The following is an 18,570-nucleotide window of genomic DNA, read 5'->3' on the forward strand; positions in this document are numbered from 1 at the left end:
GCGGATACTATGGACCAGTACTAGGCCGCTCTGTCGCGATCAGGAGGCCCCGGCGACGGACCTCAACCCATGCATCCCCTCGATCATCGTTCTCGTACTGAGTCACCATCGGGAGGCCGCAATCCCAAGACCCTGAGGCCGCAGGAGAGCAACGCCAGTCCCCCATCATCTTACCAACCACAGGATCAGCGCCCTCCCGTTTGCCCCCGAGAGTCTGAGTCAGAGTGCGGAGGGGATCGTCTCTGTTGGCGCCAGTCAGCGTTGTCATCTGCTGCAGAAGATGCCTTTTTTCCTTTCTTTCCGACCTTGCGCCATCCCTCCAGCCAGTCCCAAGTCTCCTCTGGTCGAGCGAAAAACCAGGATTTACCATTGGCTTCCACACGTAACTTGGCAGGGAATATCATTGCGTACTTGGCCTCCTGGTTACATAGGGCCTTTTTAACCTCCAAGAAACTGCGTCGTTGTTTCTGAACTCCCATTGTAAAGTCAGGGAAGAACATGATTTTACTGTTCTTCAAGGTGAGCGGAGGGGCTGCCCTCGCCGTCTGCAGGATAACATCGCGGTCCCAAAAATTGAAGCCCCTCGCCAGTAGTCGTCTCGGAGGGGCTCCAGGCCTCGGGCGCCCCCCAGGCACTCGGTGAGCTCTTTCGATCGTAAAGCACTTGGAGAGTCCCCTGGGTTGGAGATGTTTAAGGACCAGTTCCTCCACAAAGAGGTCTGCCGCCTGCCCCTCCACCCGCTCCGGCACACCAATAATGCGAACATTGTTCCGCCGCATGCGCCCTTCGTAGTCGTCCAGCTGTAGGGCCATCGCTTCGTGGGATGAGCGAAGGTCTTTGATTTCTTTCTGGAGCTGTGCGGTGTCTGTAACCAGGTCCTTGGTGGTGATCTCCACAGCTCCGACCCTTTCCGTTATGTTCTTCATGTTTTCTCGTATCAGTGCCACATCTGTGGCCAGTGTCCATTCGCACATCAAGGGAGGTCCTTATCGCCGTTATTGCTTCCAGCAGGTCCTTATTCGACGGTTCTACTGGTTCTCCAGGGGCCATTGTCTCCAATCGGTCTTCAGTGTGTTGTTTCTGGCAAGCGAACTTCTCCATCTTGGTCTGAGTCTTCGCCCGGTTCGAACGTCCGGTTGCCATCGTGTCCTGCCCCGTGAGCACCACTGCGTTATCAGGGCGCCGCCGCTACTCCCCGCCGCCTGCGGTGAAATTATTCACCCGGCCTGTCGGCTTTCTTGAGCGGCAACCCACCCCGCGGGATATATGATCAGGAACACACCACGAGGGCCGCCGCCAAAGGATCAGCACGTGCCTGCGTCTCTGCCATGGGCGGACGACCGTAACGTAGGCCACCACGCCCACGGCCGCTGGAGTCGCTCAATCAGGATATGGCTCCTTACTCATGCATATAGGCCTGCCGATTACATGGTGCAGGGGCTTCCCAGGTAAAGAATGATTATTTTGGACGCTGTAGGTATACCAGGATATCAGCGCCTCTGCAGTGTTCATCGTATGTGGCCAATCGGCACTTCTAATGTAGGCCAGTTCTGAGTTCGAGATGTCGGTGTCCCACAGCCGTGCCCACTAGGTCCCACAGCCCTGACAGCACCTGGTTCGCTTCCCGCTAATTCACCGGGTACAACCTCTAGTCTCCAGGTCAGACGTTGAGACTATGGGACAGGTAATACGCCGTGCTCGAATAAGCCTCCCCAGTAGACCAGAATACAGTTGACTTGACCGGCCTCCAGCGGGATAGCAGAGGGACCCCCCTCGGCAGGGATCACGGGCATCCTTTAGTCTGTGGCCTGTAAAACAACTAGGTCCATAGCATCTGTGGAACAGGTGGCCACTCCACTTACTTCCTCAGCCGGATGTGAGGCCTCAGTATTACCCTGGCACCACCAGCCTCTGGCCTCGCCTCAGGACACTATGATGAACTCACGGGGGGGTCCTCATTGCTCACCCCCTCATTGGCATTGTCACCCCCGATATCGCTCCGTAGCTGTTCACCTGTCCATGAGGCTATACAGCATAAGTGTCTCTTACCCGGGGGGGGCCGCCGCACTTTCCTCCTGGCCCCCGCCACTCACCGGGCCATCAGGATCAGTTAGCGCCGTCTCAAGGAAAGCTCCGGTTCTGCGGGCTCCATTCCTGGCGTTTCTCCCGCAGCCACAAGAGGCCCAGTAATTACAGGCCGCGGCCTCGCGTGATGCCGAGTCCATCCGGCCTCACTCCTCTGTCGGCAGGGGGACGCCCGAGGTCCCGGGCCCTGGAGCATGTTATGTTCTGGGCCCTAGGCCCACATAATGGATGAACGACCACACAGACACATGGATAGGTGGTACGGATGACTAGCCACGAGCACGTGCACTCGGGCCCTTTTATTAGCGGGGTCACCTGACTGGTGACACCCGTGTTGGATGGGTGAGGGGGTGTGTGTGGGCCAGCCCTCGGGGGAGTGGCTAGCAGAAACACTAGACTGTGTCCAGCAGGACACAACATTCCTCCCAAATTTTAATAAAACGAAAAACAACAAACAGAAAAAAAAGTCCAACCTATGGAAAGAAAATGAGAAAAACAAACTAAAAGAAATGGAAGTCTCACAGTTCAGAGATGCAGTTCGCAGGACAGCGGTGGACAGGTGCAGCTGTGAGCATCAAGACATCTTGGCACATGTCCATACTTTAACCAGGTATATCTGGGGACGAACACGGTGCTGATGATATCCGGACCTTTCGGCTTCGCTTCAGTTGAGGAATGGTCCACCTACGTGATGTTCATCAGTCCAGCATACTCTTGCTGTGAGGCCATTAGTGTCTTATTGTTCAACATGGGTGCATCAGGAGCGGATAGATGAGTCCACTGCAAACCTGACGACTGTGTCGCTGGATCCTTTGACGACAGTCTTGGCATTCTGTGACCTGTTGAAATTCTCGGTTGGATGGCCTGGCTACTTCCTGGAATCCATTGGTGGGGCACAGTAAAGTCCATCTCTCACGCTCTGGGAGGCCCCTTGGATGAGTTGCCCCGGGACTGTATATGGGCTCTGACTCTGGAGCCACCGCCTCGTCACTCGTGCAAACTTCAGGGGTGGATGTGTCTTGGTCAGAAACATGCTCTCGCTACCAGGATCAGGACATGCGCCGGTTAAACAGATGGTCACTGTATTTTCGGATCGTCGATTGTTCTGGCAAGTGGTGTGGGACTCCAGTTATTGTTCTTGATGCTCCAAGGATGGCAGTGATGCACATGACAGATGGTGATAACTGGCAGTGAGTAGGGATGACTGGCGAATCTTTTCAGTCATGATACTCGTCGGACACTTGGTGCAGCTCTTCTGATTTGGCATTTGTGTAAGTAGAACAGGGATGCCCTTTTCTTTACGCAGCCGGCGACAGGTGGCTGACGGTCACTGAGAAAAATGACGTCCCCGCACCCCAGTGGCTGGCGTGTGTTAGAAGGTGCACTCTGGTGAACGGCGTCCCTTTGTTGACTTCCACTGCGCGCCAGTTGTCGTCTGCTTTCTTGTAATAGGACCGTTACCGTCCTATAATTCTCCACTCCGTAGCTTCTCTGAAGATGTGGCGAGAAAAACCACGCAAACTTGTAGGGATCTACTGCTCACTCCGTCGTGTTCTCTGGGCTTTGCATCTTCTTCCATCACGGACCACTCACCGGTCTGGTCCGGTCAGAAAAAACTGGGCGTCTTCTCAGGTGTGTCTGCCAACTTCAGGGACGGTAGTGGGAGTAGGCATGCTTTGAGGGATCCGTATGTTTCGGCTGTGATTTCGGATTGCTGTAGGGGGTAAATATCTCCCTTTTCTTGCGTCAGTAGTGGTGACGCGCCACTCGGAGTGCTGGACTCTCTTCCTGCCTGCAAATGGACCGTTGTACACCACAGTCTTTAAGGCAATAGCGGGGGCACTCCCTGAATAATCTCTAGCTCCCTGCTGGGCGATTTTGATGCAGGTTGGGTGATTACGATCTCTCTTCCTCCTGCTTTCGGACCACACAGGGCTCCTCTCCCTTCTGGGAATTTCCTTGGTGCTTTGCAGATGGGGGGTAATCGCCCTTCCGTCTCCTCTTTTCCTTGCCTCCGCTCTGGCAGCAGTGGTGCTGTATGCTTGCTTTTCTTTCTGTGGTGGTCACTTGCCACAACTAGTGTATATACTTGTCTCTCACTTTTCTGAGAAATATCAGCCAGGTTCTCTTTACTGCGATGGGACCATTCACCGCCAGTTGGCGTGCAAATACTCGCATTTTCCATTAAATCTTGTCACTGTTGCGCGACTTCTTCTCTCGGTTCACTACACTTTCAGCTTTCCAGGGTAGGTAATTCTCTGACTGGAGGCATTGGTAGTGGCATCAGGGTGTCTCTCTCTCTCCTGGTCGGGGATCTCTCTCTCTCCACCGGCCTGGGGATTCTTCTCTCTCCACCGGCCTGGGGGTCTCTTCTTCTCTCCACCAGCCTGGGGGTCTCTTCTTCTCTCTCCACCAGCCTGGGGTCTCGTCTTCTCTCTCCACTGGCCTGAGGGGTCTCTCACTCACTCCACTGGCCTGGGGGGTCTCTCACTCTCTCCACCAGTCTGGGGGGTCTCTTCTTCTCTCTCCACCAGCCTGGGAGCGGTCTCTCACTCTCTCCACCGGTCTGGGGGGGTCTCTGCTTCTCTCTCCACCAGCCTGGGGGCTCGTCTTCTCTCTCCCCTGGCCTGGGGGGTCTCTCACTCTCTCCACCGGTCTGGGGGATCTCTTCTTCTCTCTCCACCAGCCTGGGGGGGGCTCGTCTTCTCTCTCCACCAGCCTGGGGGTCTCTATTCTCTCCACCGGCCTGGGATTTTCTCCTGTGCGCCGTGTCTGCTTGGGCTTTATTATTTCACCGTCCTGTCCCCTGCACTGGACCTTGTTTGGCCTTCGATACTTCCCTTGTCTATATGCACTTTTGCTCAGTTTGGTCTTTGTTGCAGTGATGACGTCCTGCTATCAGGAGCATGAAAGTGGTCTTCCCCTCGTGTAGGAGGGAGAGTTTCTAAGTTTCCTTTTCACTGCTAGGATAGCTTTCTTGGCTGCCAACGTTGGGCCTAGCAGTCAGGCGTGAGAGTTAGTAGTCTCTATGGAGACTCCAACTGAGCTCATCTGCACCGCCTCTCTGTTAGAAAAACAGTCTGAGTTGTCTCACTCTGGTGCAGTCGTGCATTGGCTCTCCTTAGGATATACGAGATGGCTGCTCTTGAGAATGGGACCCTTGGTAACTTTCTCGGGGTAGGTGGCAGACCAATGACAGGTGGCATGCACGACGCTCTCCTCACCCTCTCTGTTTCCTTTGTGCTCTCTGGGTCACCGTGAAATTATATTGTGGTATTTCAGGGTGCCTGGGTCTCGTGAGGGAGAATGGTGCAGCATGCTCTTCGGGCCAGTCTTGTTTCATTTTCGCTGCCGCCTTCCCTTATGCATAGTTGTTTTGGCTGCCCTGAATGTGCTTATCCTGCTTCCCTCCTCAATTCTGGAGTGAGGGTGTAGTGCTTCCTGTTACATCTCGGTGTGCTTTTACTGTTTGCTAGGGGTGACCAGCTTTATCTCATTCCGGGCAGCTCGTCTCCTTTAAGAATGAGAGCCCTTTTGGGGTCGCTGTATCGTAAATGATTGTGGGGCTGTAGGGATGGCTGGGCCAGTGTCCGTTTCCTTGGTCTATTGGTTTTGAAAACAACGAGGTTGTTCTTTCGGTGCGGTACCACTTCAGACCACTAGGCGGTGCTGGTGGCTTATTAACGCTGTCCCCGGCAGTCTACTTTCACCCTGGAACCTTGATCGGTTACTTGTTTCTGCAGCTCGTCGCGTCTCTGCAGGCAAGAACCAACAGGCAACTCGCACGGAGTGTTCCCCTCTACACCGGCCGATGTCCCTCGAGGTGCAGACACCCCTGGACGTCCTCGGGTCCCAGTGTACCGCACCAGCAGTTTCTGTGGCTCCACAGGCATTGTGCACAGCGCAGTAAGTTTTAGCAATCTCTTTCTTGTTTTTTTTTTTTTACGTTTAAATTGGAGCCTTCATGTACTACTGATGAGCGGGGTCCTTACCACACCACGGACCGGCCGCGCCCTTCCGGCATTACGGCCGCTCACGCAGCCCTACATACTATGTCGGTGTACTCCGATGGGGGCCTCTTCTCATTTTCTGCCGGCCGCTGTCTCCTCCTTTCTCTCCCCGCCCAGCAGCCTCTCGCTGGGGCTTGAGCAGGCACCGCAGACGGCTGGCCCCTTGTGGGCACAATGTCTTTTCCTCGCTGAGGCGGGCGGCTACTCCCTTCTCTCTCGTTTCACAGGAGGCTCACCTTGCGTCCGCTGGGTCATCGCGGCTGACGTGGGTGGGCTCCGCTCAGCTCGTGCCTCTGTTGGGGGCTCAGCAAGTTGGTGGCAGGGCTCGCCACCGGCTCCTCTCTCGCCACACCGGAGTCTCAGCAATCGTTCGGTTTAGGTGCCGCCATGCATTGACGGCCACTGCAGGTGCGTGGCGGGCTCCCGATCACCGCACTTGCACACCAGGGCTCTTTGCACGCCCCGCGGGACTTCAACTGATCTGTGCCAGCTGCAGGGGGCGCCCGAGACACAGGCAGCACATTCCTTTCACGCCACCTTCACAAGCGGCGGCTGCACACGCGGGAAAACCCGCTCGTCGCCAGTGTTATGTTCTGGGCCCTAGGCCCACATAATGGATGAACGACCACACAGACACATGGATAGGTGGTACGGATGACTAGCCACGAGCACGTGCACTCGGGCCCTTTTATTAGCGGGGTCACCTGACTGGTGACACCCGAGTTGGATGGGTGAGGGGGTGTGTGTGGGCCAGCCCTCGGGGGAGTGGCTGGCAGAAACACTAGACTGTGTCCAGCAGGACACAACAGAGCACTCGTCAATCGGTTCAGCGATTTTCACCGGATTGATGCAGGCAACCACCAAACACCACTGGACCAATTTTCCGACCTCGGGGTTGAAATCGGGCCGGCCGCAGCGGAATTAAACCGGATATATCGGGAGTGGCGCTCCGGAGAGTAACTAAGGAGCGGCCACTCCCGTTGGTGGTTAGCCACGCCCCCCAGCTTTACATTTTTTAATACCTTTTTAATGATAAAGGAAATGGAAATAGAATATTATTAATCTGTATTCATGTTTATAAATCTATACCTTAATTAAATTGTAGGACAAACTCATCATTATTTAACCAAATATTAATCCGCATCAGGCCTCAAAGAAGTCATAATCTGGCACTAATTGAGCCGAATTTCTCCAACTGACTCTTTTTTAATTTTTTTTGACCTCCTAGAGCTTGGTAACATGGCCCCTCAAAGGAGCAGTTTCTATCTGCAGGTGCAATGAAAGTTTTGTTGGGCATCCTGGAGCTTGATAATATCCAGGGTATTGTCATGCCCCGCGGTCCTGCCCCAAGACATTCCCAGTATTTAAAGAACATAGCTTCGCTCAATCGCCGCTTAGCGTTCATGCTCCTAGCCCCGTTTCCGTCCTTGTTGCTGTCGCCTGACTTCCGCTGTAGGATTTCCTGTTTCCGTTGACGTCTGCTCTGTAGTTGACGGTTGCTGTTCGCTGCGGTGTTCCCTTTTGGCATGTCTTTGCCGCGTTTTGAACTGTTTGTTAAAGCGGCTACCTTTTTTCCCTGAATACCTTATCCCGCTATTTACAGTCCCTTGAGCACGGTTAACTCTATATTAAGTTCCCCTGCTTGCCCTGTCCGGGTGCTCCGTCTCGCCGCCAGACTTGTTCCCGTTGCTGGGCCTGGCACTGAATTCCCCTGCTGTACTCCCTTGTCCAGGTGCTCCGTCTCGCGGCCGGACTAGTTCCCGTTGCTTGGCCGGGCACGGCTCATTCTTCTTTGCCTACTGACGGGAGTGGTTCTCTCGGCTCCCCAGTGAAGACCCTGGTCTCCTTATTCATTTGGGGTACTAGCGTGGACCACTGTGCAGTGTACAGGTGACGGCTCATTTCACCACAATCACGGTAACCGCGCATAGCGCTGGCTTATTATACATATTGTTGTTTACATTTAATTTAGAGATAATTAGTTTGATTGAATTCCTTGGCAGATATTTACCATAGCACCAGAAGAACAAGCACGCTCTTCTCTCTTTGAGAATCATAGGGAGGATTACGATCCTGTGTTACTCATAGTCCTCCTGGAGAACTGCAGGGTGAGCCTCGGGCATTCATAGTGTATATTTTACTAAAGAAGTGAGTTGGTTACCTAACCTGTGTTCTTCTATTGCACAGGAACATAGGAATTGATACAAAACCGCCACCCTCCTATACTGCTAGCTGTGACCGATAGCCGTGGTAGGTGCTATAGGTGTGTGTTGTTCATACACTGGGGTTGGATGGTAAAGACAGAGCATAACACATTCTTTTCTTGCAGCTGAGTACTCCTGCAACTGTCCCTGAAGTGGTTCCATCAACACAAACTTTTTTTCTCCCCGCCTGTCCTTGTTTTGTTTCCCTGTTTTCCCCTGACGTGTCATCTGCTACTCTAGAGTCTGATAGAGTCAGAAGGCCGTAGGGGAAGACTGAGGACTCTTCTCCAAAGTTCCTGACGCTCCTGTGGAAAGTACCTGGCAATCGTTACAGGTATTATGGTCTTGGGTGAAACTTTAATGCGACTTGGGTGGAGGATATTAGGTGGGACTTTAAAGGGAATTGGTCTTGGGTAGGGCTTAAAAGTAACTTCAGCCTATCAGTTCTGTAGTCTGAGGAGCTGGCATCCACAACAAGTGCTGATGCCCCTTGGAGCCACACTCTATTGCCTTTAGCCTCTGCTGGCTACGTGAGGCTTTGTGTTAGTTTGTGCAAAGCTCTAGGTCAGACGATGGGAATGGAGCTCTAGGGTTCTCCAGGTGCAGAATGTCAGAATATCAATGCCAAAAATATGTCTAACATAAAAATCAAAGCCCAAATATCGTTTATAAAACTATTGCTCCATTGGGTGTAGATATTCCATTATTGACTCCAATTGAGCAATATTTTGACAAGACAAATTTAGGACATGACTTTTGTTTCAGGTCATGTTTAGGCCACAATATACTAGTCCCACACCATTGGGGTGGTTCTAGCTGTAAGCACTGCAGAACTAGAAAACCAGCCTGGAGAAGGCTGAACCAGCAGCACAGGCCACGTATTCATGGGCAATGTTGCCATATATGGGTCGTAGGGACCCAGAAGCTACCAGTTTGGCCCACATGGATACATTAAAAGTTACTGCTCACCTCACCTACTCTGCACTCTTAAACTTTAGCTCGGCTGGATGTGTTTAGAGGGGACACTCATAGTGCACACAGAGGCTCGCTGCCCTGTATGAGCCACACTTTCAAGCCGTACACACGCACTCAACACACATACTGAATGTCAGAACAAGCGTCTGGATGCCACGAAGTGGAACACTTCCCTTCTGAAGCTGGTAGGCCAAACACCTTTCTGACACAGACAAAAGGTCTGTTTGAGCCTATTAATTTGCAAAAAATTGGTGTACTGCCACCACTGCTTCTTATCCGCAACTTGGGACATGGACCGTAGTACCACGTCAACCAGAAGGACATGCTTGGTATGCCCCATCCAGGTCACAGGACCCATTTCTGGACCTTAGTATTACCAAGGATAGATCAAGGTCACAGTGCACTTGCTAGATTAGCATCTTTAAGAAATCGGGATACCAGTTTTACATGCTGTTGCGTCACTCAAGCCAGGGTGCACTCCTGTGTACCATACAATGGTCATTCCCAACCCAACAATTTTCACATTTTCAAACCTGGGCATTGTGGATCAGTCCTGCCATGAGAGGACTATAAGGTCATCATGACACATTGTTTTTCACATTCCTGACTAGCATAACTAACCCCTGAAAAAGCGAAGTAAAAAACACATGTTCTCATATATAAAACTTAAAATGTAGCATTTCGTTTAGCACAAAATCTGTATGAGAAAACATAAATGGTACATAATTATTTATTACACCCTGATTTAAATAATGTTCTTTCTTTCTCTATCACTGAGAGAGAAATTGCTGGATCATAAATTCAGTTGAGAAAATCTACTTCTTATTTCATTGAGTTTACATTTTTTTCTGTTTATGGTGTACAGTTGGCATTGTTGATGTCTATTTTACTGATGTCTTCTGTGCATGCACCTTTAATTTTTTTATGAAGGTGAAACAGGCCACAGCTAGTTTGATATATTTTTTATTTTTTTGTTTACATTTTATTAGAAAATGTCCATAGAAATGTGAAAATTGTTTAAAAACTGTAAAAATAACATTAATGTTGTACACCTTTCATGCCTGCCATTAATGGGTAAGGCCACTCAGAAGGCTGTTACCAGCTAACTACATAGGATCAAAAAAGCAGCTCCCTCTTTGAAAACCCTCGGCCTGGACTCACGCTCCAAAGCAGGATAGAGCCGGAAGCCATCCAAGTCTGCAGCTCTTCAACAATGGTGAGACCTATCTCCTCATCCAGCTTTTCACGTCTTTTACCATCAAACATTACCTAACACCGTTACATGCACAATGTTTTCAGCAACATCACCCTGCAATGCGGAACAGAGTTCAATTTACCTATTTGCACTGCTCCACATCCAAGCTCCTTCCTGCCTCCTGTGGCATCCATAAGGTTCCATCCACATGCCAGTATTCTACTGGCCGTTAGGAATGTCACTGTCCTCCAGTATGTGGATAACCTGGAACTTAATCTAAAAGTGTCACCTAGCTACAATATTGAGCACCTAAAGAACTGGCTTACTGCAGTCAAAGCCTGGATGTCCAACTCCTACCTCAAAAATAAAACTATGGAAGTCCAAGGTTAATCTCAAGCTGAAAAACACCAAGACATAAATTGTGCTGGAAACAATGCAGGTGCAATTTGACTTTCTAAGATGAATCTTGATGGATTCACTAGTCAACAACACAGAGCCCCTAAGCTTCTAAATTGACACTAACCTCAACTTCAGAGCTTGCATCCCACACAACAAATACTGCCTGGCATCAATTGATCCTGCTCTAGAGAGTGATGCATTTACTGCAAGAAGTAGGCTTTTAACTGTTTTTCAAACTCTGGCCCTTTTCTGTCTCGACACAGGCAACCCTTTAGTGGCTAGTGTGCCTCAGATCCACGTCACTCTGCTGAAGACTCCCCACTACGCAGCAGAGCAGCTCCTCAATTTTTTCTCAAGTACAACCAGAGCATACCACACTGTTTGGGGCAGGAATGCCCCCTGCTTGGTATATAGTTGTGTCCTCGGCTCTATGTGCCCAATTGCAATTATCTGGTATCCTATTTTTTTTTATTTTTGGCCCCAGTCTTTCAGTAACTGAACATGTGTATGAAGATCTAGGCCTGCCTGCCTTTGACATGAGACTGGTCCTAGACTTGTCCTGTAGCACATCAAGTGAGCCCTCAGAGGACTACAACACCTCTCACAGGTTCATGCATATCGTTTTGTTTTAGCAGCGTACCATGTTTTGCAGTGATCTTTCTTTAAAAGGCATCTTTAGCAGTGTCATAGAAGTGGAAGGTTACCGGCCCACACTTGTGAATTTCTGCTGTTAACAGTAAATGCGGAATCCTAGTGCTGAGAGCCTGAGGATGTGGAGGAATGCTTGTTGTACAGGGTCTGAGTGAAGGAGCGTACCAAAGTAATACAGGCCTGTGGGTTCTACTTTGGAAACCCCTGGCCTGTTCATGTGCACATAGAGGTGTGGTTGCTTTCCTAGACAGTGGCAATGTATTGCTGTCCTTCTAACCCTGGACAGAGGAAACTCCGACACTGAAGTGAGGAAAGAAGAGACCCTCAAGCTTCTCCTTTATTAATTCGATTAGTTCCTTTTGAGACAGAGGGCTGCTGGGTAAGTCTTTCAAGACCTGCCATTTGCTGGATGGTAGGGGTGAAGGGTGGGACTGCATTTTGTGTTGAAGGGTCCTTTACATAAGGGCCAAACCTTAATTTCTCTTCCTGATCACTGTCAGGTGTGGCTGGTGGTCGGGTGTGAACTGATCACATCTCTTTGTACCTATGCTGTGGGTGCTCCTATCTGGGGACAACCCTGCTGTGAAAAGCATCACTCAAGACAAAGGCTGAGTCTGGAAGACCGCCTGAGGAGCATACAGTAAAAGAGAGCCTACCCAAAAAAAGGGCTGACAAGGCAGGCTAAGAATCCACATCCCCTATTTGCCATCCCTGTACAAGAGTGGGAGCCACTGATCTATTTGTTATTCCAGCTCCAAGTTCTCTCTGATCAAGGAGGGGGTTCTCCGTCGGGTACTATACAGCAAACGTTAGTGTCTGCCTGACAGCTTCCTATAGGGGAAGGGACATCACATGGAGTCTGATATGGGGGAAGAACTGCCTATCTTGTCTTGAAAATCTGAAGAGTCTAGCCTGAGCGAGAGGAAATGAGCGAGTCTTACAGGAGGAGCTGACTGCTGATGTGGATAGAAACAATTGACGCTAGTACTGTGATCTGTCCACCAAGAGACTCGCAACTAATGTTGCTGGTGGTCTAGCCTGGGAGTCGGTCATGGAACTCGAGTGAAATGCCGCATTTCTGAAGCATGCCTGAGCGGCTCCGCCATCACCTCCGACATCACAGTCACGGCACGTGTCGGTCGAGATTGCCTGAATAACCTCCTCACTAAAGAAGATTACCACCAGAGTCCTGCACCTGCAAGGAGGACTGTGTAATCCCATGTTGCTAAGAGGCCCAGCGTAACCACCATAAAGTCTCACCAGATCAGCGGAACCTAAGCTGATGTCTTGAGGACTATGCCAAGCTGCTTTCACATACCTGGCCAGAGCGGCTTTGCTGTGTGCTTCACCCATGCCTAGCACAACTCTGGTTAGCACAGGTTGAGAGCAAATGGCCTGCTACGGCTGCCGTTGCCCAGAGAACTGGTGCAAAACTCTTCAGCTGCTCCAGTCATGGAGACTATTTGCTAAAGGAGAGAATGTACTAGACCTCCACTTGCTACTGCACCACAAGACCCTAGATAACCAGAGGTGGGTGGGTAGAGAGAAGAGGCTAGCCTGCTAAAATATTAGACTTGCACCCATTCATCGGGTATCTGTTAACTTGTATGTGGTATTCTGTTTTATAGTAGAATAAAGTACTTTTCTTTAAAAAAAAAAATTAAAAAGAAAAGAGCACTGTTGGATTGTTGGATATTGTGTGGAGTGCTGATCCTGCCGTAACCCCACATTGATCTCGCTGTAGTGCTGAGCCTGTGACTGTTCGCCATCCCTACCACTGGGAGTCAAGTGCTGAAGGGGATATACTTGGCTGAGTTTTTTGGCGCAATGCTAGGATGGACCCCGGTTTATCACTTACCCGCTAAGAACAAGTCTGGCTCCCACCGCCCATCTGCATTAAATTCAAGACCTGTGACACGATCTACAAGGCAGTCAACGCTTGTGCTACACCATACCTAACAACCAAGAGCAAGACCACTGAGGGAGAGTACAGAACTTTGTAGACTAGAAATCAGCAAATCTAGTTTGACTGTGCTTTTAATTAAAATAAAAATTATGCTGGTTTTAAATTGGTTTAGTTAGAATAACTAGACCTCGGTTTACATGACTAGGCCTAGTCAGCCTACATTCACATTCATTTTATAATAGTGTATAGAAAGAATTGTGGGTTTAAATTACACAAACATGTTTCCTAGGTGCATGTTTCTCTTCTGTCTCTTTCCAATTTAGAAAATAAGTGAAATCAAATTAATTTCATGGTGCTGTTTACTTGTCGATCTGAAATGTATTTATTTGTGTTCGTTGGGAAGAAAGCCATGTGCTGAATGTTTAGGTATTTGCAACAGATTCAAGGTTATTTGCCCAAAACATCAGTTTTCTTGTCTATTTTTATTTGTTGAACAAATGTCACGTTATTTTCTTCAGTTTCTTTGTACATCTTACCATATTTATGCATGAAAGAAGGTGTTCCTAAATAGTTCTTTTGTGGTATACCATATTTTCTTGAAAAGCTATTGGTTTATGTGTATGTAATTCTCTTAGTGTAGCTCAAAAATGTCAGAACTCGCCATGTCGAGTGTGTGGATTTCACTGCCTGAAACCTATAATACGCACCTTTTTTGGGGGGGGAAGCACCAGACATTTTGCTCCCTTCCACAAAGGCACACTCCACGTCAATCAATCAATCATAGGCATTTATAGAGCGCTCTACTTACCCGGAGGGTCTCAAGGCGCTGGGGGGGGGGTGCTGCCACTACCCGAACAGCCAGGTCTTGAGCTTCTTCCTGAAGGCGAGGTGGTCTTGGGTCAGGCGCAGGTCGGTCGGGAGGGAGTTCCAGGTCTTGGCGGCCTGGTAGGAGAAGGACCTTCCTCCTGTTGTCGTTCTTCGGATGCGGGGGACGGCGGCGAGGGCGTGACTGGCTGATCGGAGGTGTCGTTTGGGAGCGTAGAAGTTGATGCGGTTGTTGAGGTAGCTCGGGCCTTGGTCGTGAAGAGCTTTGTGTGCGTGGGTGAGAAGACGGAAGGTGATTCTCTTGTTGACCGGGAGCCAGTGCAGGTCTCTTAGGTGTCCGGAGATGTGGCTGTGTCGTGGGATGTCGAGGATGAGTCTGGCTGAGGCGTTCTGGATCCGTTGGAGTCTCTTCTGGAGCTTGGCGGTGGTTCCGGCGTAGAGGGCGTTGCCGTAGTCCAGTCGGCTGGTGACGAGTGCCTGGGTGACAGTCTTCCTGGTCTCGGTGGGGATCCACCGGAAGATCTTCCGTAGCATGCGCAAGGTGTTGAAGCATGACGAGGAGACGGCGTTGACTTGCTTGGTCATGGAGAGGGAGGAGTCCAGGATGAAGCCCAGGTTGCGTGCGTGGTCTGTCGGTTTGGGTGCGGTGCCCAGGGCGGGGGGCCACCAGGAGTCGTCCCAGGCGGAGGGCGAGGATCCCAGGATGAGGACTTCCGTCTTGTCCGAGTTCAGCTTCAGGCGGCTGGTCGACATCCACTCGGCTACCTCTTTCATTCCTTCGTGAAGGTTGGCTCTGGCGGCGGCGGGGTCGTTGGTCAGGGAGAGGATCAGCTGGGTATCGTCGGCGGCCTGTCTATTTTGTCTTTTTAACTGCATTAGACTGTCTACTCACTTAATATTTAAACTATATGAGCTGATTCTATGCTATTCCTCTTGCTGAACTATACTTTGGTTCTGGCTGTTTACTTGCTTTGAAGAAGTACCTTATGTTAATCCTCTCGCATTTGCAATATTTGATGCATTATTGATGCTGATTTGAATTTGAGTAACTACTTTTTGCCTTCTTTTTTTTTTTTTTTTTTTTTTTGGAAAACCTTTATTTCAAGGATCAGGACACAGCTATTCAGCCGACAGCCCGGGGGTTCGGCAGCATGGAAAATCAGGCACAGTGATGAGTCCACAGTACAGTACAAGGATTAGTGCAAAAGGTCCAATTTTAAATAAACACAGAAACAATAACAACAAACCCCAGCAAGGCAAGAAACAGTGAAGAAACCCATGGTGAAAGCCCCCAGCGGAGGTGGAACCCCACTCGTCTACGAATTCCAAGACAATGTGTGGAGGAAGAAGGGGGACAGCAGAAGCACAGAACGGTGTCTAAGATCGAGCTATGCTGGAAAGAGGGTCAGGGGGAAAGCTGTTCCTCTGGCAGGTCCAGATCAGAGGCAAGACATATACCCCCCCTGTAGTGATTCCACCGCCCCCAGATAGCGTGCCATTTCCGGGGGCGACCTCTGGAGCAATAGACCGTCTTTTCCCTGAACATGCTCCAGTCCATGTTCTCTTTCCACGCGGTCAGTGTAGGAGGTCCCGAGGAGCCCCATAGGCGCGCAATGTCCCGTTTGGCAATCATGTTACCCAGAGTCACCCAGTGGGTCTGCGCCTCATCAAGGTCAGTGGGTCCCCAGACGTTCAGGAGGCAACACCGCGCCTCTGGCTGCACCGCAATGCCCGTCACCTCCCCCATGACTGCATGAACTCTCTTCCAGAACTCCGCAATGACCCCACACTCCCAAATAATATGGAGGAAGGTACCCAGCAAACCACATCCCCTCCTGCACAGGCCGTCCTCCGAAAAACCCATGTGGACCAGCCGCGGCCCCGTCACATAGACCCGATGCAGTATCTTAAGCTGCACCAGCCTCAGGCGCGACGGGATCGCAACCTCCTTAGGGGAAGAAACCGCCGACTGCCAATCCTCATTATCCAACTCGAGACCATCCCTAGTCCACTGTTCTCTCAGCCCCGAAAGCAGGTCCGCTCGGACATTGATCAATTTCTTATATATAAGAGAGATCGTACTCTCGGGCATGTGGCCATCAAGGACCCGGTCCTCAAGGGGAGAGGACTCTGGCACCTTCTCGCCCTCCACGAGGACTGATCTGAGAGCGTGGCGCAGCTGGATGTACCTAAAATATTCGGAGGGCCCCAACTCGTACTCACTCTGCAACTCCTCAAAGGACTTCACCCTCCCCTTATGTAGCACGTCCCCCACTTTGGATATACCTATCAGGTCCCACTTGTCGAATCCCTTCGTGTGCCTGAGCTTCCCCAACCTCTCCGACTCAAACAATGGGGTAGCGAGGGTAAGCCTGTCCTTCCAGCCCAACGAAGCAGTCGCCATCTTCCACACCCGCACCGCCACGCCCGTGGGCCCCGTGAGGGACGAGTCCAGGGACCGCGAATATAACGCCCTGTAGTAGTTGCCACCACGTAGCAACCACCTGTCCATGGCGTATCCAGGGCTGAGGGCAGGGCCATAAAACCCATGGTTGATCGCGCTCAGCTGCGTGGCCCAGTAGTACCGTCGGATGTCTGGGAGCGCAATGCCCCCATCGTACCATGGGAGCGTCAGTTTTGCAATGGCTATTCGCGGCCGCCCATCCCACAGCAACGTCCTTTGGAGGCCTTCGACCTCCCGGAAATATTTGGCCGGCACCCAGTCCAAGGTGTTCTGGAGGGCGTATAGGAAGCGGGGGAGCGACATCATTTTGAACAGGGCCGCACGCCCAACGAGGGAGAGCGGCAGCCGCCGCCAACCCTCCACATCGCGCCTCAAGCGTGCCAGGGGGGGGAGCAGGTTCCTCTCATAGCGCACTGTAGGGTCCATGGATATGAAGATCCCCAAGTACACAAAACCCTGCTGGGCGACCTGTATCGCGCACGAGCTAGGGATCGGGGGGACCTCGCCACTAAGAACATACAGGTGCGACTTGCCCCAATTAATGACGAGCCCCGAGTTCCTTCCGAATGATGCAAGCACATCACAAACCACAATAAGCGACTTCTTAGGTGAGGCAAGATATAAAAGGATGTCGTCTGCGTAGAGCGAGATACGATCCTCGTGATCGGGCGACCATCTGAGGCCCCGTATTTCAGGGTGCCAACGTATCCATGCCGCCAACGGTTCAAGGGCGAGGGCAAACAACAACGGCGACAGGGGGCAGCCCTGCCGAGTTCCCCTTCCGAGCTGAAACGAATTAGATGCCCGACCATTCACCACCACGTTCGCAAGCGGCCCCTCGTACAGCAACCTAACCCAACTCACAAAACCGGGTCCAAAACCAAACTTTGCCAGCACGGCCCATAAGTACGCCCACTCCACCGTGTCAAAGGCCATCGTGGCGTCAAGGGACGCCACAACCGCCGGTTCCTACAACGTGTCCGCCCTGGCGATGACGCCATGGAGACGTCTGAGGTTTAGTGCCGTGTTACGGTGCGGGATAAAGCCGGATTGATCAGGATGGACCAGGTCGCCGAGTACTCTAATCAAACGGGTAGCCAGGAGTTTAGCCAGAATTTTCGGCTCAGCGTTGAGGAGTGAGATGGGCCGGTAGGAGGCGCACCTATCCCGGGGCTTACCCTCCTTATGTATAACAACTATCGACGCCAGCCGCTGGTCCAACGGAAGGAACCCATCCTCCCGCGCCTCCAAAAACATGGTGCGCAGGTGGGGGGCAACTCTATCCGGGAACAGCTTATATAGATCTATCGGCAGTCCGTTCGGCCCGGAGGCCTTACCCGAGTGCAGCGCACGGATAGCCCCCGCCACCTCGTCAACAGTTATATCGCCATCCAAATCGTCCCTATCTATGTCAGAGAGGCAGGGCAGCTCGATGTCACGGAGGAGGGCAACCGAGTCCTCGGGCGGCCTGTCCGACACAGAGGAATAAACCCCTCGAAAGTACTCCGCAAAACACTGCACAATCCCCTCCGGTTCCACAACCACCTCCCCATTCACACCTATCAACTCCGGCACCACTCTATTAACCCGTTCTTTCCTGTCCAGCCACGCTAGGAGTTTCCCTGCCTTATCACCTACGTCATACAGGCGGCCCTGCTGTTCCCTACTAAGGGTCTTAGCGGCGTCCGTCACCAGTTCCCTATATTCCGTCTGTTTCAAGCTAAGCTCATGCAGCGATGAGTCCGTAACCCCCTCCTCCATAGCCCCTTCAAGGGCCGCGATCTCTTCTTCTACCTGCTGTACCTCTCCATCCCTCCGACTCTTGGCAGCCACCACCAGGGAGAGGGCTTCCCCTC

The 18,570-nt window shown here is 51.4% G+C and overlaps 1 protein-coding gene across 11 annotated transcripts in view; it reads left to right on the forward strand.

The window, feature by feature from the left end:
• ELF1 (E74 like ETS transcription factor 1) overlaps positions 1–18,570 on the forward strand; it is a 509,285-nt gene that overhangs the window by 369,681 nt on the left and 121,034 nt on the right. The window contains exon 4 of one of the 11 annotated variants that reach the window (XM_085621965.1): positions 10,354–10,490. The exons of the other annotated variants lie outside the window; for them this stretch is intronic. Within the exon in view, the coding sequence (XP_085478091.1) occupies positions 10,488–10,490 (3 nt within the window). The 5' untranslated portion in view covers positions 10,354–10,487. The remainder of the gene's footprint in view (positions 1–10,353; positions 10,491–18,570) is intronic. 11 annotated transcript variants of the gene reach the window in all.

This window comes from Triturus cristatus, chromosome 8 (assembly GCF_964204655.1).
Source record: "Triturus cristatus chromosome 8, aTriCri1.1, whole genome shotgun sequence".
NCBI lineage: Eukaryota > Metazoa > Chordata > Amphibia > Caudata > Salamandridae > Triturus > Triturus cristatus.